Source organism: Zalophus californianus, chromosome 4, assembly GCF_009762305.2.
Source record: "Zalophus californianus isolate mZalCal1 chromosome 4, mZalCal1.pri.v2, whole genome shotgun sequence".
NCBI classification, from domain to species: Eukaryota; Metazoa; Chordata; class Mammalia; order Carnivora; family Otariidae; genus Zalophus; species Zalophus californianus.
This window is the reverse complement of record NC_045598.1, coordinates 96859371-96886104: the sequence shown is the minus strand read 5'-3', so window position 1 is coordinate 96886104 and position 26734 is coordinate 96859371. Positions and strand designations below refer to the sequence as shown.

Genomic DNA, 26734 nt, shown 5'->3' with positions numbered 1-26734 from the left:
AAAAGACTCCACCAAAAAATTGCTAGGACTGATACACGAATTCAGTAAAGTCAAAGGATATAAAAATCAGTGTAGAGAAATATGCTGCATTTCTACACACCAATAATGAAATAGCAAAAAGAGAAATCAAGGAATTGATCCCATTTATAATTGCACCAAAAACAAGAAGATACCTAGGAATAAACCTAACCAAAGAGGTAAAAGATCTATACTCTGAACATTATGAAAGAACCTGAAGATGACACAAAGAAATGGAAATACATTCCTTGCTCATGAGTTGGAAGAGCAAATATTGTTAAAATGTCTATACTACCCAGAGCAATCTATACATTTAATGCAATCCCTATCAAAATGCCATCAGCATTTGTCACAGAGCTAGAACAAACAATCCTAAAATTTGTATGGAACCACAACACCCCAACAGCCAAAGCAATCTTGAAAAAGAAAAGCAAAGCTGGAAGCATCACAATTTCAGAGTTCAAGCTATATTAAAAAGCGGTAGTCATCAAGACAGTATGGTACTGGCACAAAAACAGATACATAGATCAATGGAACAGAACAGAAAAGCCAGAAATGGACCCACAACCATATTGTCAACTAATCTTCGACAAAGCAGTTAAGAATATCCAATGGAAAAAAGACAATCTCTTCAACAAATGGTGTTGGGAAAACTGGACAGCAACATGCAGAAGAATGAAATTGGACCACTTTCTTACACTATACACAAAAATAAATTCAAAATGAATGAAAAACCTAAATGTAAGACAGGAAACTATCAGAATCCTAGAGGAGAATACAGGTAGCAACCTCTTTGACCTCAGCCATAGCAACATCTTACTAGACACGTTGCTGGAGGCAAGAGAAACAAAAGCAAAACTGAACTATTGAGACTTCATCAAGATATAAAGCTTCTACACAGTGAAGGAAACAATTAACAAAACTAAAAGCCAGCCTATGGAATGGGAGAAGATATTTGCAAATGACATATCAGATAAAAGGCTAGTATCCAAAATCTATAAAGAACTTACAAATTCAACACCCCAGAAACAAATGATCCAGTTAAAAAATGGGCAGAAAACATGAATAGACATTTTTCCAAAGAAGACATCCAGATAGCTAACAGACACATGAAAAGATGCTCAACATCACTCATCATCAAGGAAAGGCAAATCAAAACTACAATAAGAAAGGGCGGGGCAATTCCGCCTCCAGCAAAGACATTTGGAAACCACAGCAACAGGCCCCTCCCCCAGAAGATCAACACAAACAGCCAGCAAGCCAAGACCAAGTTGATCGATCAAGGAGAATAGGAGAACTCCAGCGCTAGGAGAATACTGCACATAGATTCATGGCTTCTTTTTTTTTTTTTTTTTTTTTTTTTTTTTTTTACCATGATTCATTATTTCATCAAAGTTAATTTTTGTTGACTTTTTTTATTTTTCTTTTTCCCTTTTTCAACCAACATCTTATAAATCCCTTTTTTAAAAAAAAAACATTTTTTTTTTTTTTCATTTTTAGAGTCATATTTTATCCCTTCATAGTAGTTATCCTTGTTTTTGGCATATATATATAAGTTGTTCTCTCTTTAAAATTTTGAGGTACAGTTTCTTCTAACAGATCAAAATATACCCTAAACCACTAGTGTATGGCTTTGTTCTAGTCTCCTGCCTGATCACATTCTCTCCCTTTTTCCTTTTTTTTTTTTTCCTTAAATCTCCTTTCTTTTTTCAAACAACTTATCTTACCAAGTCCTTTTATAAAATCTTTTATAATTTTCATCTTTATAGTCATCTTCCATCCCTTCATTGTATCAACCCTTATTTTGTACATATATGTCTTTCTTCCTTTAAAATTTTAGGAGGCCCTTTTTTCTAACAGACCAAAATATGCCCAAAATCTAGTGTGTGGCACTGATCTATGCACTAGCCTGATCATATTTGATCATATTCTGCCTTTTTTGAATTGTTTTGTTTTTGTTTTTATCTTTTTTATCTTTTTTTTTTCTTTTTCTCTTTCTTTTTTCTTTCTTTCCCTTTCTTTTCCCCTGGTTTCAGGTCTTTTCTGATTTGTATACAGTATATTTGCTGGGGACGTTGTAAACCTGTTAGCCTTTTGTTCTCTCATTCATCTATTCTCCTCTGGACAAAATGACAAGACGAAAGAAATCACCTCAGCAAAAAGAACAAGAGGTAGTACCGTCAGCCAGGGACCTACTCAATACGGACATTAGTACGATGTCGGACCTAGAGTTCAGAATCATGACTTTAAAGATACTAGCTGGGCTTGAAAAAAGCGTGGAAGTTATTAGAGAAACCCTTTCTGGAGAAATAAAAGAACTAAAATCTAACCAAATCGAAATCAAAAAGGCTATTGATGAGGTGCAATCAAAAATGGGGGCACTAAATGCTAGGATAAATGAGGCAGAAGAGAGAATCAGCGATATAGAAGACCAAATGATAGAAAATAAAGAGGCTGAGAAAAAGAGAGAGAAACAACTACAGGATCACGAGGGCAGAATTCGAGAGATAAGTGATACGATAAGACGAAACAACATTAGAATAATTGGGATCCCAGAAGAAGAAGAGAGAGAGAGGGGGGCAGAAGGTATATTGGAGCAAATTATAGCAGAGAACTTCCCTAATGTGAGGAAGGAAACAGGCATTAAAATCCAGGAGGCACAGAGAACCCCTCTCAAAATCAATAAAAATAGGTCAACACCCCGACATCTAATAGTAAAACTTATGAATCTCAGAGACAAAGAGAAAATCCTGAAAGCAGCTCGGGAGAAGAGATATGTAACCTACAATGGTAGAAACATTAGATTGGCAACAGACTTATCCACAGAGACCTGGCAGAACAGAAAGGACTGGCAAGATATCTTCAGAGCACTAAACGAGAAAAATATGCAGCCAAGAATACTATATCCAGCTAGGCTATCATTGAAAATAGAAGGAGAGATCAAAAGCTTCCAGAACAAACAAAAACTAAAGGAATTTGCAAACACGAAACCAGCCCTCCAAGAAATATTGAGAGGGGTCCTCTAAGCAAAGAGAGAACCTAAAAGCAGCAAAGAGCAGAAACGAACACAGACAACAGACAGTTAACAGTCACCTTACAGGTAATACAATGGCACTAAATTCATACCTTTCAATAGTTACCCTGAATGTAAATGGGCTAAATGCCCCAATCAAAAGACACAGGCTATCAGATTGGATTAAAAAACAAGACCCATCAATATGCTGTCTGCAAGAGACTCATTTTACACCCAAAGACACCCCCAGATTGAAAGTGAGGGGGTGGAAAACCATTTACCATGCTAATGGACACCAAAAGAAAGCTGGGGTGGCAATCCTTATATCAGACAAACTAGATTTTAAAACAAAGACTGTAATAAGAGATGAGGAAGGACACTATATCCTACTTAAAGGGTCTATCCAACAAGAAGATCTAACAATTGTAAATATCTATGCCCCGAACATGGGAGCAGCCAATTATATAAGGCAATTAATAACAAAAGCAAAGAAACACATTGACAACAATACAATAATAGTGGGGGACTTTAACACCCCCCTGACTGAAATGGACAGATCATCTAAGCAAAAGATCAACAAGGAAATAAAGACTTTAAATGACACACTGGACCAAATGGACTTCACAGACATATTCAGAACATTCCATCCCAAAGCAACGGAATACACATTCTTCTCTAGTGCCCATGGAACATTCTCCAGAATTGATCACATCCTAGGTCACAAATCAGGTCTCAATCGGTACCAAAAGATTGGGATTATTCCCTGCATATTTTCAGACCACAATGCTTTGAAACTAGAACTCAACCACAAGAGGAAAGTTGGAAAGAACTCAAATACATGGAGGCTAAAGAGCATCCTACTAAAGAATGAATGGGTCGACCAAGAAATCAAAGAAGAATTAAAAAAATTCCTGGAAACCAATGAAAATGAAAACACAACTGTTCAAAATCTTTGGGATACAGCAAAGGCAGTCCTGAGAGGAAAGTATATAGCAATACAAGCCTTTCTCAAGAAACAAGAGAGGTCTCAAATACACAACCTAATCCTACACCTAAAGGAGCTGGAGAAAGAACAGCAAATAAAGCCTAAACCCAGCAGGAGAAGAGAAATCATAAAGATCAGAGCAGAAATCAATGAACTAGAAACCAAAAGAACAGTAGAACAGATCAACGAAACTAGGAGCTGGTTCTTTGAAAGAATTAACAAGATTGATAAACCCCTGGCCAGACTGATCAAAAAGAAAAGAGAAATGACCCAAATCAACAAAATCATGAATGAAAGAGGAGAGATCACAAGCAACACCAAAGAAATACAAACAATTATAAGAACATATTATGAGCAACTCTATGCCAGCAAATTAGATAACCTGGAAGAAATGGGTGCATTCCTAGAGATGTATCAACTACCACAATTGAACCAGGAAGAAATAGAAAACCTGAACAGACCTATAACCACTAAGGAAATTGAAACAGTCATCAAAAATCTCCCAAGAAACAAAAGCCCAGGGCCAGATGGCTTCCCAGGGGAATTCTATCAGACATTTCAAGAAGAATTAATACCTATTCTCCTCAAACTCTTCCAAAAAATAGAAATGGAAGGGAAACTTCCAAACTCATTTTATGAGGCCAGCATTACCTTGATCCCAAAACCAGACAAAGACCCCATCAAAAAAGAGAATTACAGACCAATATCCTTGATGAACATGGATGCAAAAATTCTCACCAAAATACTAGCCAATAGGATCCAACAGTACATTAAAAGGATTATTCACCACGACCAAGTGGGATTTATCCCTGGGCTGCAAGGCTGGTTCAACATCCGCAAATCAATCAACGTGATACAATACATTAACAAAAGAAAGAACAAGAATCATATGATCCTCTCAATAGATGCAGAAAAAGCATTTGACAAAGTACAACATCCTTTCTTGATCAAAACTCTTCAGAGTATAGGGATAGAGGGTACATACCTCAATATCATAAAAGCCATCTACGAAAAACCTACAGCGAATATCATTCTCAATGGGGAAAGGCTGAGAGCTTTTCCCCTAAGGTCAGGAACGCGGCAGGGATGTCCACTCTCACCACTGCTATTCAACATAGTATTAGAAGTCCTAGCCACAGCAATCAGACAACAAAAAGAAATCAAAGGCATCCAAATCGGCAAAGAGGAAGTCAAACTCTCACTCTTTGCAGATGATATGATACTGTATGTGGAAAACCCAAAAGACTCCACCCCAAAACTGCTAGAACTCATACAGGAATTCAGTAAAGTAGCAGGATATAAAATCAATGCACAGAAATCAGTGGCATTCCTATACACCAACAACAAGACCGAAGAGAGACAAATCAAGGAGTCAATCCCATTTACAATTGCACCCAAAACCATTAGATACCTAGGAATAAATCTAACCAAAGAGGCAAAGGATCTGTACTCAGAAAACTATAAAATACTCAGGAAAGAAATTGAAGAAGACACAAAGAAATGGAAAAACGTTCCATGCTCATGGATTGGGAGAATCAACATTGTGAAGATGTCAATGCTACCTAGAGCAATCTACACATTCAATGCAATCCCCATCAAAATACCATCCACTTTTTTCAAAGAAATGGAACAAATAATCCTAAAATTTGTATGGAACCAGAAGAGACCCCGAATAGCCAGAGGAATACTGAAAAAGAAAAGCAAAGCTGGCGGCATCACAATTCCGGACTTCCAGCTCTATTACAAAGCTGTCATCATCAAGACAGTATGGTACTGGCACAAAAACAGACACATAGATCAATGGAACAGAATTGAGAGCCCAGAAATGGACCCTCAACTCTATGGTCAACTTATTTTTGACAAAGCAGGAAAGAATGTCCAATGGCAAAAAGACAGTCTCTTCAACAAATGGTGTTGGGAAAATTGGACAGCCACATGCAGAAGAATGAAACTGGACCATTTCCTTACACCACACACAAAAATAGACTCCAAATGGTTGAAAGACCTAAACGTGAGACAGGAGTCCATCCAAATCCTAAAGGAGAACACAGGTAGCAACCTTTTCGACCTTAGCCGCAGCAACTTCTTCCTAGAAACATCGCCAAAGGCACGGGAAGCCAGGGCAAAAATGAACTATTGGGATTTCATCAAGATAAAAAGCTTCTGCACAGCAAAAGAAACAGTCCACAAAACCAAAAGACAACCGACAGAATGGGAGAAAATATTTGCAAATGACATATCAGATAAAGGGCTAGTATCCAAAATCTATAAAGAACTTATCAAACTCAACACCCAAAGAACAAATAATCCAATCAAGAAATGGGCAGAAGACATGAACAGACATTTCTCCAAAGAAGACATCCAAATGGCCAACAGGCACATGAAAAAGTGCTCCACATCGCTTGGTATCAGGGAAATCCAAATCAAAACCTCAATGAGATACCACCTCACACCCGTCAGAATGGCTAAAATTAACAAGTCAGGGAACGACAGATGTTGGCGGGGATGTGGAGAAAGGGGAACCCTCCTACACTGTTGGTGGGAATGCAAGCTGGTGCAACCCCTCTGGAAAACAGTATGGAGGTTCCTCAAACAGTTGAAATTAGAGCTACCGTTCGATCCAGCAATTGCACTACTGGGTATTTACCACAAAGATACAAATGTAGGGACCCGAAGGGGTACGTGTACCCCAATGTTTATAGCAGCAATGTCCACCATAGCCAAACTGTGGAAAGAGCCAAGATGCCCATCGACAGATGAATGGATAAAGAAGATGTGGTATATATACACAATGGAATATTATGCAGCCATCAAAAGGAATGAGATCTTGCCATTTGCAACGACGTGGATGGAACTGGAGGGTGTTATGCTGAGTGAAATAAGTCAATCAGAGAAAGACATGTATCACATGACCTCACTGATATGAGGAATTCTTAATCTCAGGAAAGAAACTGAGTGTTACTGGAGTGGTTGGGGGTGGGAGGGATGGGGTGGTTGGGTGATAGACATTGGGGAGGGTATGTGCTATGGTGAGCGCTGTGAATTGTGCAAGACTGTTGAATCACAGATCTGTACTTCTGAAACAAATAATGCAACATATTTTAAGAAAAAAGAAAAAGAAGAAGATAACAGGAGAGGAAGAAAAGGGGAGTATGTCAGAGGGGGAGACGAACCATGAGAGATGATGGACTCTGAAAAACAAACTGAGGGTTCTAGAGGGGAGGGGGGTAGGGGGATGGGTTAGCCTGGTGATGGGCATTGAGGAGGGCACGTTCTGCATGGAGCACTGGGTGTTATGAACAAACAATGAATCATGGAACACTGCACCAAAAACTAATGATGTAATATATGGTGATTAACATAACAATAAAAAAATTAAAAAAAAAAACTACAATAAGATATCACCTCACACCTGTCAGGATGGCTAAAATTAACACAGGAAACCACAGATGTTGGTGAGGATACAGAGAAAGTTACACTGTTGATGGGAATGCAAACTGGTAGAGCCACTCTGGAAAACAGTAAAGAGGTCCCTCAAAAAGTTAAAAATAGATCTATCCTATGATCCAGCAATTGTACTACTATGTATTTACCCAAAGGAAACAAAAATGCAGATTTGAAGAGACATATATGCACCCTGATATTTATAGCAGCACTATCAACAATAGCCAAATTATGGAAACAGCCCTAGTGTCCATCAGCTGATGAATAGATAAAGAAGATGTTGTGTACACACACACAAACACACACACACACACACACACACACACACACACACAATGGAATATTACTCAGCCATCAAAAAGAATGAAATCTTGCCATTTGCAAGAGTGTATTATGCTAAGCAAAATAAGTCACTCAGAGAAAGACAAATACCATATGATTTCACTCATATGTGGAATTTAGGAAATAAAACAGATGAACATGGGGGGAAGAAAACAGAGGTATACCATAAAACAGACTTTTAACTACAGAAAACAAACTGACAGTTGCTGGAGTGGAGGTGGGTTGGGAATGGGCTAAATGGATGATATGTATTAAGGGCACTTGTGATGAGCAGTGGGTGTTATATGTAAGTGATGAATCACTAAATTCTATTCCTTTTTATTTTCTTTTTATTTTTTAAAAACATTTTATCTATTTATTTGTAAGACAAGAGGGAGAGCACAGCAAGGGGAGCAGCAGAGAGAGAGAGGGAGAAGCAGACTCCCCGCTGAGCAGGGAGCCCGATGTGGGGCTCGATCCCAGGACCCTGGGATCCTGACCTGAGCCGAAGGCAGACGCTTAACCATCTGAGCCACCCAGGCGCCCCACTAAATTCTATTCCTGAAACCCACATAACACTACATGTTAACTAACTAGAATATAAATAAAAACTTAAAATAACAACAACAACAAAAAACAAAAACAAAAAAAGGAAAGAAAACCCTTTTGCACTGTTGGTGGGATTATAAACTGGTACAGCCACTATAGAAAGCAGTATGAGGTTCTTCAAAAAATTAATAATAAAACTACCATATGGTTCAGTAATTCCACTTCTGGGAATATATCCAAAAGAAACAAAAACACTATGCTGAAGAGATATCTGCACCCACATGTTCACTAGAGCATTATTTCCAATAGCCAAGATAAAGAAACAACCTAAGTGATACCAACAGATTAATGGATAAAGTAAGCGTGATACACATACATACACACACAAAATGAAATATTATTCAGCCATAAAGAGAAGGAAATCCTGCCATTTGCAATAACATGAATGGATCTTGAGAGCATTATGCTAAATGACTTAAGTCAGACAGAAAAAGACAAATACTTGTATGTGTTTATTTATATGTTGAATCTAAAATTAAAAAAAGAACTCATAGAAAAAGAGATCAGATTTGTGATTACCAGGGGCAGAGGTGTGGGGGTTGGGGAATCAAATAAAGGTGGTCAAAGTACAAACTTCAAGTTATAACATAAATAAGTACTAAGGATGTAATTTACAACACAATGACTATAGTTAACATTGCTATATGATATATCTGAGAGTTAAGAGAGTAAATGCTAAGAGTTCTCATCACAAGGAAAAGAACTTTTTTTTCTTTTTTGCATTTTTGTGAAATGATGGATATTAACTAAATGTACTGTGGTCATCATTTCACAATATATACAGGTCAAATCATGCTGCATAACTTAAATTTGTAACATATATATGTTCAATATTTAAACAAAGGAATATACTACATACTTCTGAAAAAAGGCTAATGGGGGAAAAACTATATGTTTTAATCATAGTTACCCAAATATATTTTCTAATATGACATGTTTATAAAAACAAAGTGGCAGTTATACTTCAGTAAAAAATTTTAAATTAAAAAAACCCAGACAGTTGCACATAATGTTATTAGTTACTTTATCTATAATGCCACAAAACCTACCTTTTCTTCTTTTTCTATTTCAAGTTGTTTCTTAACAGACAAAAGTTCATTTTTGAGAGTAAACAATTCAGACTCCTAAAAAAAAAAAAATGAAATTTATAGTGTATCCATACATTTCTCAAAACAGTGAAAATGCTGTTTCACATATATTTAGTTTTACAGAGAAATAAATTCACTCATAAAATATAGATTTATTTTTTTATTATGTTCAATTAGCCAACATATATTACATCATTAGTTTTTGATGTAGTGTTCAACAATTCACTAGTTGTGTATAACACCCAGTGCTCACTTAGAAGTCTACTGATATGAAGGCTGCTAGTTGAACATGACTAAAGATTTCATTTAGACAAATTTTTTGTAGTTTTCTATAAAGAAATATTTAACACTATGTATATCTCTCTCCTCCTCACCTTCTCCCAATCTATCCCATTCCTCCTCTCCTAATCTCTATCAGAGCTCCAAATTTATTTGTAACTGGAGTTTGTATTTATTCATTTGAAAAAAAGTTTATTCTACCATTTCAGAAAATAAAATTGGAAAACCATTTAACCATAAAACCTGTAAGATCTTTTTTAAATCTAAAATTCTTTGATCCTACAGCTCAAAAATTATGGTTTTATTTAATATTATTCTTTACCACCAGCCATGCTGATATGAAAACTGGCTTTTACTGCTATTTGTTCTGTATCTCACCAAAGATGCTTTCATTGATGACTGTTCTTGTTCTTTGCTTTTATAAAGTCCTAGTTCTGAGTCTCTTTCTTCAACTATTTTATCATATTGGTGCTACAATAAACAGAGAAAATATTTTAGGTATATTAGAACACAAATAAATTATGTTTTAATAACACTGGTATCCTTATGCATTTAATATTCACAGAAAATGTCAATGAATTCAGTGACATATATATTTGAGCTTTTTTCTGATTTTTCAAGTCATTTTTATTCAAATAACATAAACAATGAAACATAGAAAACAGTCTTGAAAATAATCAAATACAAGAACAAATTATTTTTAATTGAAAATGTTGAATTTCATAATTTAAATATAGGCTAGAAACACCAAGACCTCTTAGAAAAGTTACCGATTCCAGATCTGGGGCAGGAAATACAAGATGAGTCTTGAACATTTTATCATAATAGCCAAAAAGCTGTCAGAGTTTGTTAGGGTCAAGTCAAAAGGACTGGCTAGCTAGTTTGAAGAGCCTCCCACTGGCCAAAAGAGGAACAATTTGAGTGTCAAGGATTAGACTGGCTTGAGACATACCAAATATGTTTAAATCTATCAGTTCATAATATTTTTATGAATTTTGTTAATATTTATTAAAATACTTTTTAACCCTCATTGATTACCTCATATATTAAATCCCACCAACAATTTTAAAGATGAATAGGTAGGTATAGCCCACCTCTTCTCTCCAGATATTGAAGGGAATAAAGCTGAATTCCACAACAGAATGATTACTTTTAAAACAACAAAAAATAAACATACTCACAAACACAACAAACATTAATTCTTTCATCTATTTATACCATTGATAAAAATTTGTTTAGCCTAACGTGTGTTAGACATACATAAAGGTATATTTATATCCTTTACCAGATACATATTCTGGGGATGTACTTAAATAAATATAAGGTGGAAAGTGCTGTAAGAGTGTACCAGGAAAATTCAGAAGAAAAAGGATTACTTCCATACATAATAGATGACAAGGAGAGATATTCTTAAGGAAGTGACACCCAAACTCAGCTTTGCGTGGTCAAGACCTGAACTTAGAGAGACGGGAGATCAAGAGTATTCTAGCTCTAATCAGTCATTATTGCATAATTTTCTGACAAATCAGAATGCTATCTTGATTTCACCATCTTTATGCATAAGTATGGCTCTAATTAATAGTTCTCATCACACACACGTTACCTTATGTTTTTCCATAAGTGCTACCATTTCAGCTATTTTATGTTGACATCGTATATCAATTTCTTTCTGTAATTTTACAGCTTCATCAGCTATTACTTTTGCTTTCTCAACCTATCAAGTAAAGTATTTCTTAAAATTAATGAACAAAAAACAAATTTAACTTAAATGCTAAGACCATATATACTGCTTACATAAAATGCAGAAATCAAACACCAGGAAATTAGGAAAGCCAAGCAAAAAATGCATTACTGTTTTGGTTTATTTTAGGGTGTTCTATCAAGTAAGATGATAGTATAACACTGTAATGACCACTTAATCTTTTCAAAATAATACATACATAAACTCAAATACTTAGAATAACAAAGATACTTTTAAGCTTCTATAAAACTAATTAACCATCTCATATAAATTTATTAAATCTTTTAAAAATCATAACTTAAAGATTAAGAATTGCTTTTCTCTTAAAATGCTAATAAACAAATACAGAGTTTTAATATAACAAATTTTCAAAATATTTAGTTTTTCCTACCTCTTCCAAAAGATTTTCTTCTGATATCTTTTTCTCCTCAATTTCTTTTTGATAGTTGTCAGTCATTTCTTTAAATTTCTGCTTGGTACCTTCTAGTTCTAATTCTAATTTACTGACCTTGGAGTAAAGAAAATAACATTAACATTAGTAAATGTTGTGGATTACTTGAAAATATTCTGTATTCATTTTGTGGTTTCATGAGTCTTAAAACATTACTTATTCATTGAAATTATGGCTGGATCATTTTCCTTACATTTTTCATATGGTGAGATGTGATTTTTCACAAAACCCCTAAAATACATATTTAGTCCTGACAAGTAATATTTTAAAAGCAGCCATATTTTTATTTTTAATGCAATTTCTCAGCAATATTTAAATTATTTGGTCTCAGGTTTAGGTTTTATTACAGTGACTATTCCATTTGGATAGAATACCGATGTGATTCAAAGAAAAAGTGTATTCTTTTTTAAAAACAGCTTTATTGAGGTGTAACGGATATACACAAAAAAACTATACATATTTAATGTACACAATTTGATGAGTTTAGACATATGCATACACCATGAAACCATCACCACAATTAATATACATAATCCATCCCCTCAGAAAGTTTCCTTCTAGCCCTTTGTTTTCTACCATAAAAACACTTTAACATGAGATCTATCCTCTTCACAAATTTATAAGTTCACAATACAGTACTGTTGACTTTAGGTACTGTGCTGTACAGCAGACCTCTAAAACTAATTTATCTTACATAACTGGAAACCTTATACAAGTTGAAGAAGTCTCCATTTCCCCCTCCCCCTTACCCATTCTAATCTCCATTCTAATCTCTGCTTCTGTAAGTTTCACTCATACCTCATAAAAGTGGAAACATGAAGCATCTGTCCTTCTGTGATTGGCTTTTGTTGTTGAATTATAAGTGATCTTTATATATTCCGGATACCAGATCATTACCAAATATATTACTAATATTTTCTCCCATCTTGTGGGTTGCCTTTCTCTCTCTTGATACTGTCCTTTGATGCATTCAATGAAATTTCTACCAACATTCCAACTATCTTTTGTCAGAAATAGAGAAGCTGATCCTAAAGTTATATGGAATTACAAGGGACCCTGAGTAGCCAAAACAATCTTGAAAAAGAATGGTGTTGGAGGACACATAACCTCTAATTTAGAATTTGTAATCATTTGTAATAAAATTTATTACAAATATACCATAATCAAAACTGTGATACTGACATAAGGTAACATATAGATCAAGGCAATAGAATTGGGAATCCAGAAATAAAGCCATAAATGGTCAATTTATTTTCAATAAGAATAACAAGACAATTCAATTGGGAAAGAATACTCTAACAAATGTTGCTGAGACAACTGATATTCACATGTAAAGGAATAAGTTGGACCCTTAAGCTCATACCATATAAAAAAATTAACTCAAAATAGATTAAAGATCTAAATGTAATAGCTAAAATTATAAAACTCTTAGAAAAAAATAGGAGTTAACATTCATGGATCTAGCAATGGATTCTATATATGACACTAAAAGCATAAGCAAATGAGAAAAATAAAGTAGATTTCATGAAAAAGCATAGTCTTGGAGAGATTTTCTATAAAGAATATCTTTAATTTCTATTGTTTTCATGTTTTGTACAAAAATTTACTGAGTCATGTAGACATGACTCAAATATAGAAATTATTGAAAGAAAGAGAAATCTTAATTGACACCCACCCTCTAGAATCACTTATTACCATAGAGCTGAATTAGCATTGAGGAGTACGGATACATATATGGGAGGGATAGGAATTGGGGAAGGGAGGCATAGGTAATTTAACAAAGAATCAGACTCGACTCTATACTCATGAATCAACCACCAATTTTAAGACACAGCATATTATCAATATTGATAAATACTTCTGGGTGCTTCTCTTCATTAGTCTTCCCCTTCTGTCCCTCAAATGTAACAAATATTCTTAATATTCATTTTTCCCTTGCTCTTCTTTATAGTTCTACTGAATAATTATATATATTTCAGAGTTTGTTTTTGAACTTTATATGTTTTCATTGTATGTTTATTTTTCTATCTTGCATTTTTCATTCGGCAGTTTATTTCAGATGAGTGTAAATACAGTTAATTTTCGATGCTAAGCAGTGTTCTACTGTATGAATATACTGTGGTTTATTTATGTATTCAATTGTTCATACACTGAGAATTGTATCAAACTTGGGGACAATACACACAATAATGCTATAAATGTTCTTGTAAATATCTCCTGGTACAAATGTATAATATTTCTTCATAGTATATACCTAGAATTCAAATTGGTCATAGGGCAGGTCGCATGTTCAACTTTACAAGATAATGACGTTATTTGCCACAAAGTACACGTATCAATTTAAATTCCCAGCAACAGCGTGTTAGTTTTGCCTGCTTCACAACCTCACCAACAGTTGATAGTAACAGTCAAAAGTACTTTGACTGAAGTTTTGTCATTTGTATTTTCCTAAAAATTTTATGTTTAATTCTTCATGTTTTCTATTCTATGAAATTTCTATTCAGGTCTTTCATTTATCTATCTGGTTGCTTCATCTTAATGATTTATAGAAATTCTTTATTAATGATAGATTCTAATACTTTGTTCATTATATATGTATAATAGATATTTCTCCCAATATTAGGTTTGTCTCTTTGCTTTCTAAAGAAGCAAAAATTATTAATTACAGCATATGTGAATTTATCAATATTTTCAAACATGATTGTATTTCTTACATTGCTTAGGAAATCTTTCTTGACCACCAGGCCACAGAGATATTCTGTATTTTTCTCAAACAGTTTGAAGTCCTGCCTTTAACATTTACATCCCTGAGGAATTCATTTTTGTATGTAGTGTAGGGGTACAATTTCATATTTTTATATATGAAGAGTCAAATGTTCCAGCACTACATATCCATACTACTACCCTCGTATTATATAAAATTACCACTTATGCATGGATCTTTGCCTAGATTCTCTCTTCTTTTAAACTCATTTGATTACCTCTGTGCCAATACCATGCTCTTAATTACCTTTGCTTCACAATTAATCTTTATATCTGGTCAGGCACATTTACTCCACCTTGTTCATCTTGAGAACTGCCTTAGTTATTCTTGGCCTACTGCTCTTACATTTAAATTTTAAAACCAATTTGTCAGGTTCTACAAAGATCCTTGGTGAAATTTTAATTGAAAATATAGATCAATTTGGAAAAAAAACCCAGCATTTTCACATAAATCGTATATTTTTAAAATTATATTTTCTTTTTCTTATGTAGGCTCCACATCCAGTGTGGAGCCCAATGCAGGGCTTGAACCTACAACCCTGAGATCAAGACATGAGCTGAGATCATGAGTCAGATGCCTAACCACTAAGCCACCCAGGAGCCCCTAAAATTATATTTTCTAATAGCTTGTTGCAAATTTGTAAAACTAGTAATGATTTCTCTGTAATGACCATATATCTAACAACATTATTAAACACATTTAATAATTGTATTAACTCATCTATAGATTCTTGTAGATTTTCTACATTATACAACTCTCATCTAAAACCACCTGAGTTTCGGGGCACCTGGGTGACTTATTTGGTTGAGCGACTGCCTTCTGCTCAGGTCATGTTCCCAGAGTCCTGGGATCCAGCTCCGCATCAGGGTCCCTGCTCAGAGGAGGGACCCCTCTCTGCCACTCCCCCTGCTCGTGCTTTCCTGCTCTGTCAAATAAATACATAAAATTTTTGAAAAATAAAATAAAACCATCTGAGTGTAAAGTTTGCTTTGTTAAGAGATTTTAAATTGTTGATTCAATCTCTGTAATAAGACAACCCAGGCAAATTATTTTTTTGAGATTTTTTTTGGTTAATCTACTTCATTTTAAGTTTTTCAAACATATTGGCATAATGATGTTCATAGTAAATGTATTAACTTTCAACTATGATTAAAAATACATGTTCCTTGAAAAAGAAAAGAAAAGCTGAAGGCATCACAATTCCAGACTTCAAATTCTGTAACAAACAGTAGTGATCAAAAGAGTGTGGTACTAGCACAAAAATAGACACATAGATCAAAAGAACAGAATAGAAAACCCAGAAATGAACCCACAACTATATGGTCAACTAATCTTCAACAAAGCAGGAAAGAATATCCAGTGGGGGTGGGGGAAAGTCTCTTCAACAAACAGTGCTGAGAAAACTGAACAGCAACATGCAAAAGAATGAAACTGGACCACTTTCTTACACCTACACAAAAAATATATTCAAAATGAATGAAAGAACTAAATGAGACCTGAAACCATAAAAATCCTAGAGAAGAACACACACAGTAACCTCTTTGACATTGTCCATTGCAACTTCTTTCTAGATATGTCTCCTGAGACAAAGGAAAGAGAAGGAAAAATAAACTACTGGGACTTAATCAAAATAAAAAGCTTCTGTACAATGAAAGAAATAATTGACAAAACTAAATGGTAACCTACAGAATAGGAGAAAGTATTTTCAAAGGACATATCCAATAAAGGGTTAGTATCCAAAATCTATAAAGAACTTATAAAACTCAACACCCAAAAACAAATAATCCAGTTAAAAAATGGGCAAAGACATGAATAGACATTTTTCCAAAGAAGACATACAGGTGGTCATTGGACACATGAAAAGATGCTCAACATCACTCATCATCAGAGAAATACAAATCAAAACTACAATGAGATATCACCTCACACCCCTCAGAATGGCTAAAATCAACAACATAACAAACAATAGGTACTGGCAAGAATGTGGAGAAAGGGGAGCCATTTGGCACTGTTGGTGGGAATGCAATCTGGTAAGGCCACTCTGGGAAACAGTATAGAGGTTCCTCAAAAAGTTAAAAATAGAACTACCCTACAATCCAGCAATTGCACCATTAGGCATTTACCCAAAGAATACAAAAACACTAATTCAAAGGGATACATGCACCTCGACGTTTATGGTGGCATTATCTACAATAACCAAATTACGGAAACAGCACAAGTGTCCATCGACTGGTGAATGGATACACACACACACACACACACACACACACAATGGAATATTAGCCATAAAAAAGAATGAAATCTTGCCATTTGCAATGATATAGATGGAGCTACAGAGTATTATGCTAAACAAAACAAGTCAGTCAAAGACAAATACTCATATGTGGAATTTAAGAAACAAAACAAACTAGCAAAGGGAAAGAAAAGAGAAAGAAGCAAACCAAAAAACAGACCCTTAACTATACAGAACAAACTGATGGTTACCAGAGGGGAAATGGATGAGCGGATGGGTTAAATAGGTGATGGGGATTGAAGAGTACACTTGTTGTGATGAGCACTGAATATCGTATGGAAGTGCTGAATCACTATATTGCACACCTGAAACTATTACACTGTATGTAAACTAACTGGAATTTAAATAAAAACTTAAAAAATATACATGTTGTGTACTTCCAAGGAATATAGCAGAGGAGGAGGACCCCTAAATTCACCTCATCCCACAGATACAATTAGATACACCCACATCAGTGTAAATAACCTTGAAAAGGACCTGAAAGTGTAAAAACAGACTCTCCACAGCTAAATGTAGAGAAGAGGCCACATCAAAAGGGTATGAAGCGTTGAGACACAATTGGGAACAAAAGGTACCTGCAGGACTATTCCTTGGAGGGATAAGCTCCATAGGCCAGGAAACATAATGGAAAGGGGAGGAGACCAGAACCTCTCCAAGCACACCAGGCACAGGGAATGTGTATGAAAATGAGAAGGGAATGATTTACGGAGCTCTTAGAATTAGCAGGGCTTAACACCTGGAACTTTAAAAATTAGCAGGCATGGCTCTGGGAGAGCTGGGAGGGTGATAGGAAACTGAGTCCCCACCCTTAAAGAGACAGCATAACAAACAGCCCCACGGAAATACAGCATAGAAGCAGCAGTTTGAAAAATGCCTGGAGTACATGGGCAGGAGATTTATTTACTGATCTCAGAGTGTGTGCTAGAGGTGTAGGGATTATTAGGAGACTTTTCCAAGAACAAAAGAGCTGGCAGGCATCATTCCCCCCCAGCCTAGACACACGGACACTTGTGGGAACCAGTGCGGCACCAAGACTCACGACGTAACTTTCTAGCAGCACACACTGCCCCCTCCTGCCAGGCCTCTGCTCTAGGTCCCCCACCACAACACAGCACACTCCATCCCAGTGTTCTCCTGTGGACCTGCCCGTCCAATAAACCCTTGGCCAAAGCCCATCCAAAGTGATGCCACAAGCCTAGCATGGTGCAAGCAGCCGCAGCAGGGACCAACACCACTCCAAAGTGACTCCTATCCTGGGGAGAGGGGAAGATAACCACACATGCAAGTCCATCTGCAGCCCCAGCAGTGGGCTGGGGGCAGACCCCTGGTCTTACCATAGGCTGCACCCACCAATGAAAACTTCTTAGGGGACAACACAGAGAAAGTACCCAGCAGTTCAGTGTTACCACATCTCTGGCAAAAGCCCAAGGTGGCTCCAGAATGACCCACTAACAACACAGGGAGCAAACTCTGCCCACAACTAACAAATAAATCCATCACAGATGACTGGAATGAAGGCAAAAACAGCTCAGCCACAACTGTAGGGCAAATGCAACACACATAGGAGACACTCCTGAAGCACCAGGTTCTGGTGAACAGAGGACATTGCACTGCAGGGCACTATAGGACCTCTTTCTCATAAGGCCATTACTTTCAAGAGCAGGAAACGTAGCTGATTTTCTATATATATATACATATATATAGAAACACCAAGAGTTAGACATTATGAGGAGACAGAGAAATATGTCCCAAATGAAAGAAAAGGACGAAATCCGCAAAAGAGTTAAACAAAACAGAGATAAGTAATATGCCTGATAGAGAATTTAAAGTAACAGTCATAAAGATACTCAATGGACTTTAGAAAAGATTGGAGGACCTCAGTGAGACCCTTAAAAAAGAGACAAAAAACATAATAAACAACCAATCAGAGATGAAGAATTCAATAACTGAAATTAAAAATGCACTATATTAAATAAATTGTGGACTGAAAGAAGCAGAAAAATGGATCTACAACCTGGAGGACAGAATAATGAAAAGAAGTCAGGCTGCATAGGAGAAAAAATAATAACAAAAAATGAAAATACAGTAAGGGAACTGGGCAACACCATCAAGCATAATAACATTCATATTATAGGGATACCAGGAGAAGAGAGAGAAAAGGGGGAAGAAATTTTATTTGACAAAATAAAAGCTGAAAAATCCCCAAATCTGGGGAAGGAAAAAGAAGTCCAGATCCAGGAGGTAGTGAGAGTCCCCAACAAAATCAACCCACGGAGGTCCATAGAAAGACACATAATAATTAAAATGGCAAAAAGTAGTGATAAAGAGAGAATTTTAAAAGCAGCAAGAGAAAAGAAAATAGTTATATACAAAGAAAATCCCGTAAGGGTTTTTTCAGCAGAAACTTTGCTGGTCATTTTTCAGCAGAAACTTAGCAGGTCAGAAGAGAGTGGTATGATACACTCAAAGTGCTGAAAGAAAAAAATCTGCAGTGAAGAATACTCTATCCAGCAAGGCTATAATTCAGAATAGAAGGAAAGATAAGGAGTTTCCCAGACAGACAAAAGTTAAAGGAATTTATGATCACTAAACCAGCCCCACAAGAAATGTTAAAGGTCACTCTTGGAGTGGAAAAAAAAAAAGACCATAAGCAGGAGTAAAAAAAGGAGGAAGCACAAAAGCAATAAAATTAAGTATATCTATAAAAATCACTCAAGGGATTCTCAAAAGAAAAAAAAAGGAATGTAAAGTATGACACCATATACCTAAAACATGGCAGGGGATAAAGAATGGGTTCAAACTTAACAGAGACTGTTATATGCAAAAGATGTTATATACAAACCCAATGCTGACCACAAATCAAAAACTAGTGATATGCAAAAAATAAAAAGCAATTCAAGTATATCACTGAAAAAAAGGCAGCAAACAGTGAGAAAAGAGAGCAAGAGAATAAAGGAAAAGAACTATAAAAACAGCCATAAAACAGTAACAAAATGGCTATTAGTGCAAAGCTATCAATAACTATTTGGAATGTAAATGGACTAAGAGCTCCAATCAAAGGACACAGGGTGACAGGTGGATAAAAAAGCAAGACCAATCTATATGTTGCCTATAAGAGACTCATTTCAGACCTAAAGACACATGCAGATTGAAAGTGAAGGGATGTAAAAAATTTATCATGCAAATGGAAGTGGAAAGCAAGCCAGGGTAATAATACTTATATTGGAGAAAATAGACTTTAAAACAAAGACTGTAACAAGAGACAAAGAAAGACATTATACAACCATAAAGGGAACAATCCAATAAGAAGATACACCAACTGTAAATATTTATGCACCCAAGATGGGAGCACACAAATACATAAGCAGCTAACATAAAGGAAGTAATCAACAGTAATACAATAACAGTAGAGGACCCGAACACCCCACTTATATCAATGGACAAACCACCAAAACAAAAAATCAAAAAGGAAACAGTGGCTTTGAGTGACACATTGGACCACATGAATCTAACATATATCTAGAACATTCTATCCTAAAACAACAGCATACACAATCTTTTCAACAACACATGGAACATTCTCCAGAATATATTACATATTAGGCCACAAAATAAGTCTCAATAAATTAAAAAAGACTGGAGTAATTCCATGAATCTTTTCTGACCATGACACTATAAAACTAGAAATCAACCACAAGAAAAAAATACGGAAAAAACACAAACACATGAATGTTAAATAGCATAATACTAAACAATGAATGGGTCAACCAAGAAATCAAAGAGGAAATCCAAAACTACAGGGAGACAAATGAAAATGAAAACACAACAGTCCAAAATCTTTAAGATGCAGTAAAAGCTGCTCTGAGAGGAAAGTTCATAGCAATATAAGGCCTACATGAAGATGCAAACAAATTTTCAAATAAAAAACCAACCTTACACTGAAAGGAGCTAGAAAAAAATGGAAAAAAAAATACCCAAAACCAAAAGAAGGAAAAAAATAATAAAGATTAAAGCACAAGTAAGCAAAAGAGAAACTAAATTAACAAAAGAACAGATCAAGATCAATGAAACCAGGAGCTGGTTCTTTGAAAAGATCAACAAAATTGATAAACCTTTAGCCAGACTCATAAGAGAGGACTCAAACAAAATCAGAAATGAAAAAGGAAAAATAGCAACTGACAACACAAAAACACAAAGAATTATAAGAGAATATTATGAAAAAATTATATGCCAACAAATTGGACAACCTGGAGCAGATAAATTGCTAGAAAAATAGAATCTTTCAAAACTGAATCAGAAGGAAATAGAAAATTTGAACATACTGAATTCTAGCAATGAAATTGAATCAGTAATCAAAAAACTCCCAACAAATCAAAAGTTCAGAACTAGATGGCTTCACAGGCAAATTCTGCCAAACATTTAAAGGCTAGTTAGTACCTATACTTCTCAAACTGTTCCAAAAAATAGAAAAGGAAGGAAAATTTCCAAATTCATTCTATGAAGCCAGCATTACCCTGATATCAAAACCAGATAAAGACACCCCCCAAAAAAGAGAACTATAGGCCAATATCTCTGATGAACATAGATGCAAAAATCCTCAATAAAATACTTGCAAACCAAATCCAATAATACATTTTTAAAAAATCATTCACTATGATCAAGTGGAATTTATTCCAGGATTGCAAGAGTGGCTCAATATTCATAAATCAATCAACACGATACATCACATCCATAACAGAAAGGATAAGAACCATATGATCATTTCAACAGATGCAAAAAAAGCATTTGACAAAGTACATCCATTCATAATAAAAACCCTCAACAAAGTGACTTTAGAGGGAACACACCTCAATATCATAAAGGCCATATATGAAAACCCACAGCTAACATCATCATCAATGGGGAAAAATTGAGAGCTTTTCCCCTAAGGTCAGGAACAAGACAAGGATGTCCACTCTCACCACTTTTATTCAACATAGTAATGGCACAGCATTGACAACAAAAATAAATAAAAGGCATCCAAATCAGTAAGGAAAGAAGAAGTAAAATTTTTACTATTTGCAGATGACATGACACTGTATATAGAAAACTCTAAAGACCACCAAAAAACTGCTAGAACTGATAAATTCAGTAAATTCACAGGATACAAAATCAATGTACAGAAATCTGTTGTGTTGCATTTCTACACACCAATAATGAAGCAGCAGAAAACAATCCCATTTACAATTGCATCAGAAATAATAAGATACCTAGGAATAAACCTAATTTAAGAGGTGAAAGACCTGTACTCTGAAAACTATAAAACATTGATGAGAGGCGCCTGGGTGGCTCAGATGGTTAAGTGTCTGCCTTCGGCTCAGGTCATGATCCTCGGTTCCTGGGATCGAGCCCCACATCAGGTTCTCTGTTCCGCGGGAAGCCTGCTTCTCCCTCTCCCTCTCCCCCTGCTCATGTTCCCTCACTCTGTATCTCTGTGCCTCAAATGAATAAATAAAATCTTTAAAAAATGATGAAAGAGATTGAAGACAACACAGAGAAATGGAAAAACATTCCATTCTCATGGATTGGAAGAAAAAATAGTGTTAAAATGTCTATACTACACAAAGCAATCTACACATTAATGCAATCCCTATCAACATACCAACAGCATTTTTCACAGAGCTAAAAAAAACAATCCTAAAATTTGTATGGAACCACAAAAGACCCCAAATAATAAAGCAATCTTGAAAAAGAAAAGCAAAGCTGAAGGCATCACAATTCCAGATTTTAAGTTGTATTACAAAGCTGTAGTTATCAAAACAGTATGGTACTGGCAAAAAAAAAACTGACATACAGATCAATGGAACTGAATAGAAAATCCAGAAATAAACCCACAATTACATGGTCAATTAATCTTCAACAAAGCAGGAAAGAGTATCCAGTGGGAAACAGTCTATTCAACAAATGCTGTTGAGAAAACTGAACAGCAACATGCAAAAGAAACTGGACCACTTTCTTACACCATACACAAAAATATATTCAAAATGAATGAAAGACCTAAATGTGAGACCTGAAACCATAAAAATCCTAGAAAAGAGAAAGGCAGTAATTTTTCTGACATCAGCTGTAGCAACTTTTTTCTAGATAGGTTCCCTGAAGCAGGAAACAAAAGCAAAAATAAACTATTGGAACTACATCAAAATAAAAAGCTTCTGCACAGTGAAGGAAACAATCAACAAAACTAAAAAGCAACCCACAGAATGGGAGAAGATATTTCCAAATGACATATCCAATGAAGGGTTAGTATCCAAAATATATAAAGAACTTATAACACTCACCCAAAAAAACAAATAATTCAACTGAAAAATGGGCAAAAGAAATGAACAGACATTTCTCCAAAGAAGATGTACAGATGGTCAACAGACACATGAAAAGATGCTTATCATCACTTACCATCAGGGAAATACAAATCAAAACCACAATGAGATATCACCTCACACCTGTCAGAATAGCTAAAATCAAACACAAGAAACAAGTGCTGGCGAGGATGTGGAAAAAAGGAACCCTGTTGTACTGTTGGTGGGAATACAAACTGGTGCGGCCACTCTGGAAAACAGTACAGAGGTTCCTCAAAAAGTTAAAAATAGAACTACCCTATGATCCAGCAATTGCACTATTGGGTATTTACCCAAACAATACAAAAACACTAATTTGAAGGGATACATGCACCCCTATGCTTAATGCAGCATTATTTACAATAGGCAAACTACAGAAGCAGCCCAAGTGTCCACCAACAAATGAATGGATAAATATGTATATATAATATATATGACATATAATACACATATATAATATATAGCATTATAGACACACACAATAGAATATTACTCAACCATACAAAAGAACAAAATCTTGCCATTTGCAATTGACATGCATGGAGCTAGACAGTACAAGGCTAAGCGAAATAAGTCCGTCAGAGAAAGATAAATACCTTATGATTTCACTCATATGTGGAATTTAAGAAACAAAACAAATGAGAGTAAAGAGAAAAAAGAGACAGAGACAAACCAAGAAACAGACCTTAACTATAGAGAACAAACTGATGGTTACCAGAGGGAAGGTGGGCAGGGTGGATGAGTTAAATAGGTGACAGGGATTAAGGAGTGCATTTGAGATGAGCACCAGATGTGTGGAATTGTTTAATCATTATATTATACACCTGATATTAATATTACACTGAATGTTAACTGGAATTAATAAAAACTTAAAAAAAAAGAATAAGAGAAGCCACAAATAACCAACACCAGGATTGAAAAGAGAACATAATTATAGATGCTGCAGACAATTTTATAGAAAATGTAGACAAACTGGGAAAAATCCAGAAAAATAGTATTTACCAAAATTGAGAAATAATAACAAAATAATACAACTATTGATGAAATTGTATGATAAATTGCAAACCTTTTCACAAAGAGAACTCTAGGCCCTGGAGGCTTCATCAACGAGTTCAACTTTATCAAGATATAATGTATGTGCCATAAAATGCAGAATATTTTTAGTGTAACAATTTGGCAAGCTTTGACAAATGTCTTTACAGCCATGTAATGATAACATAAATCAAGATATAGATCATTTCCATCATCCCAGAAGTACCCTTATGCCCTTCTGCAGTCTAAACCCACTTCCCAGAGGCAATGTTCTGCTTTCTGTCTCTATAAATTGGCTTTATCTATTCTAAAACTTCACTTAAATGGAATCATGCCAAATATATTCTCTTGTTATAGAGATTATGTTGCTATGTTCTGAGATTCATCCATGTTTCTGTAGGTTTTTACTGCTAATATTCAATTGCATTAATATAACAAATTTGTTTATCTAGTCTATTAATGGACATCTGAATTATTCCAGTTTTTTATAAATAAAGCTGCTATGAACATTCTTGTGCAATACTTTTAGTAAACATGTTTTCATTTCTCTTATGTAAATATCTGAAAAAAATTGCTGGATCATGTATGCTTAGTTTTACAAGAAATAACCAAAGCATTTTCAAAGAGATTGTACTATTTTACACTCCTAATAACAATGTTTGAAAGTCCTGGTTAAACAATATCCTCACTAACATTTGTTGTTGACAGTCTTTTTAACTTCAGCCATTCTTGTGGGCAGTGCTCAGCTTCATGGGCATAAGAACTGTGTAATGATACAACACCCTGAACTTAGTTTCCTGCTCTGTTATAGTCATCCCTGAAATTTTTAATGATTTTTGATTAATGATTCTGTAGTCATCCTGAAATTTTTAATGAAAGGTGCCCCACCGTTTCATTTTGCACTGAGCCCTACAAATATGCAGCTGTTTCTGCTTGTGGGTGTAGTTATAATCTCATTGTGGTTCTATTTTTCATTTCTTAGAACTAGAGTGTTGAACATTTTTTTCATGAGCTGATTAGTCATTTGTACATTTCCTTTGTGAAGTGTCTATTCTTTTGCCAACATTTTTATTTTTTATTGTGGTAAAACACCTATAACATAAAATTTACCATCTTAACCTTTTTTTAACTGTACAGTTTATATTATTGTGCAACCAATCTCCAGAACTATTTTCATCTTCTAAAACTGGAGCTCAGTTCTCATTAAACAACTCCATTTTTTCCCTCCCCACAGCCTTTGGCAACCACCAATATCTGGCCTATGAATTTGACTACTCTTAGGTACCTCATATAAGTAGAATAATACACCATTTGTCCTTTTGTCCTCAAAGTTTATCCACACTGTAGCATCTATCAGAATTTCCTTCTTTCTTAAGGCTGAGTAATATTCCACTGTGTGTGTGTGTGTGTGTGTGTGTGTGTGTGTGTGTGTGTGTATACACACATTTTGTTTGTCCATTAAATATGGGCAACAAATCAATAAATGTTGGGTTGCTTTTATCTTTTGGCTATCATGAAAATGCTGCTTATGAACATGGGTGGACACACATCTCTTTAAGACCCTGCTTTTAATTCTTTTAGGCATATACCCAGAAGTGGAATTACTGGATCATACGGTTAATTCTCTTTTTAATTTTTTGAGTAACCACCAGACTGCTTTCCATGGTGATGGCACCATTTGACATTCTCATCAACAATTTATAAGAATTCAAAATGATCTACAACTTCACCAACACTTTTATAGTACCTATTCATCAATATGTCATTTGTCAAATAAATGTTTTTGTCAGTATTTGCAACTTCTTTGTATCTTGACTATTTTTTTTTTAGATTTTATTATTTATTTGACAGAGACAGAGATAGTGAGAGCAGGAACACAAGCAGTGGGAGTGGGAGAGGGAGAAGCAGGCTTCCCGCCTAGCAGAGAGCCCAATGCGGGGCTCAATCCCAGGACCCTGGGATCATGACCTGAGCCGAAGGCAGACACTTAACAACTAAGCCACCCAGGTACCCATGTATCTTGACTATTTTCTTAAGACCCTTTTGAAATGTAGATCTTTCAGATTTTGATGAAGTCTAATTTATCATAATTTTATGAATATTGCTTTCTGTGCCCTAAGAAATCTTTGCTGACCTCCAAGCCATGAAGATATTCTACTGTATCTTCCTCTAGAGGCTTTAGAGTTCAATATTTTTAGGTCTATAGCCCATTTAAAATTAACTTTTGTTTGTGGTTTGAGGTAGGAGGGTTTTTTCTCCATGTGGATATTGTTACTCTAAAACATTTGTTGAAAAAACTTTCATTTCTCCCATTGTATTTTT

General features: G+C 35.2%; 1 protein-coding gene across 1 annotated transcript in view; it reads right to left on the bottom strand.

Annotated features, from left to right (window-relative positions):
- SYCP1 (synaptonemal complex protein 1) overlaps positions 1 to 26734 on the bottom strand; it is a 137859-nt gene that overhangs the window by 28664 nt on the left and 82461 nt on the right. Inside the window, 4 exon segments of the mRNA XM_027583492.2 lie at positions 9440 to 9514; positions 10136 to 10228; positions 11361 to 11471; positions 11890 to 12006. Of these exon segments, the coding sequence (XP_027439293.2) occupies positions 9440 to 9514; positions 10136 to 10228; positions 11361 to 11471; positions 11890 to 12006 (396 nt within the window).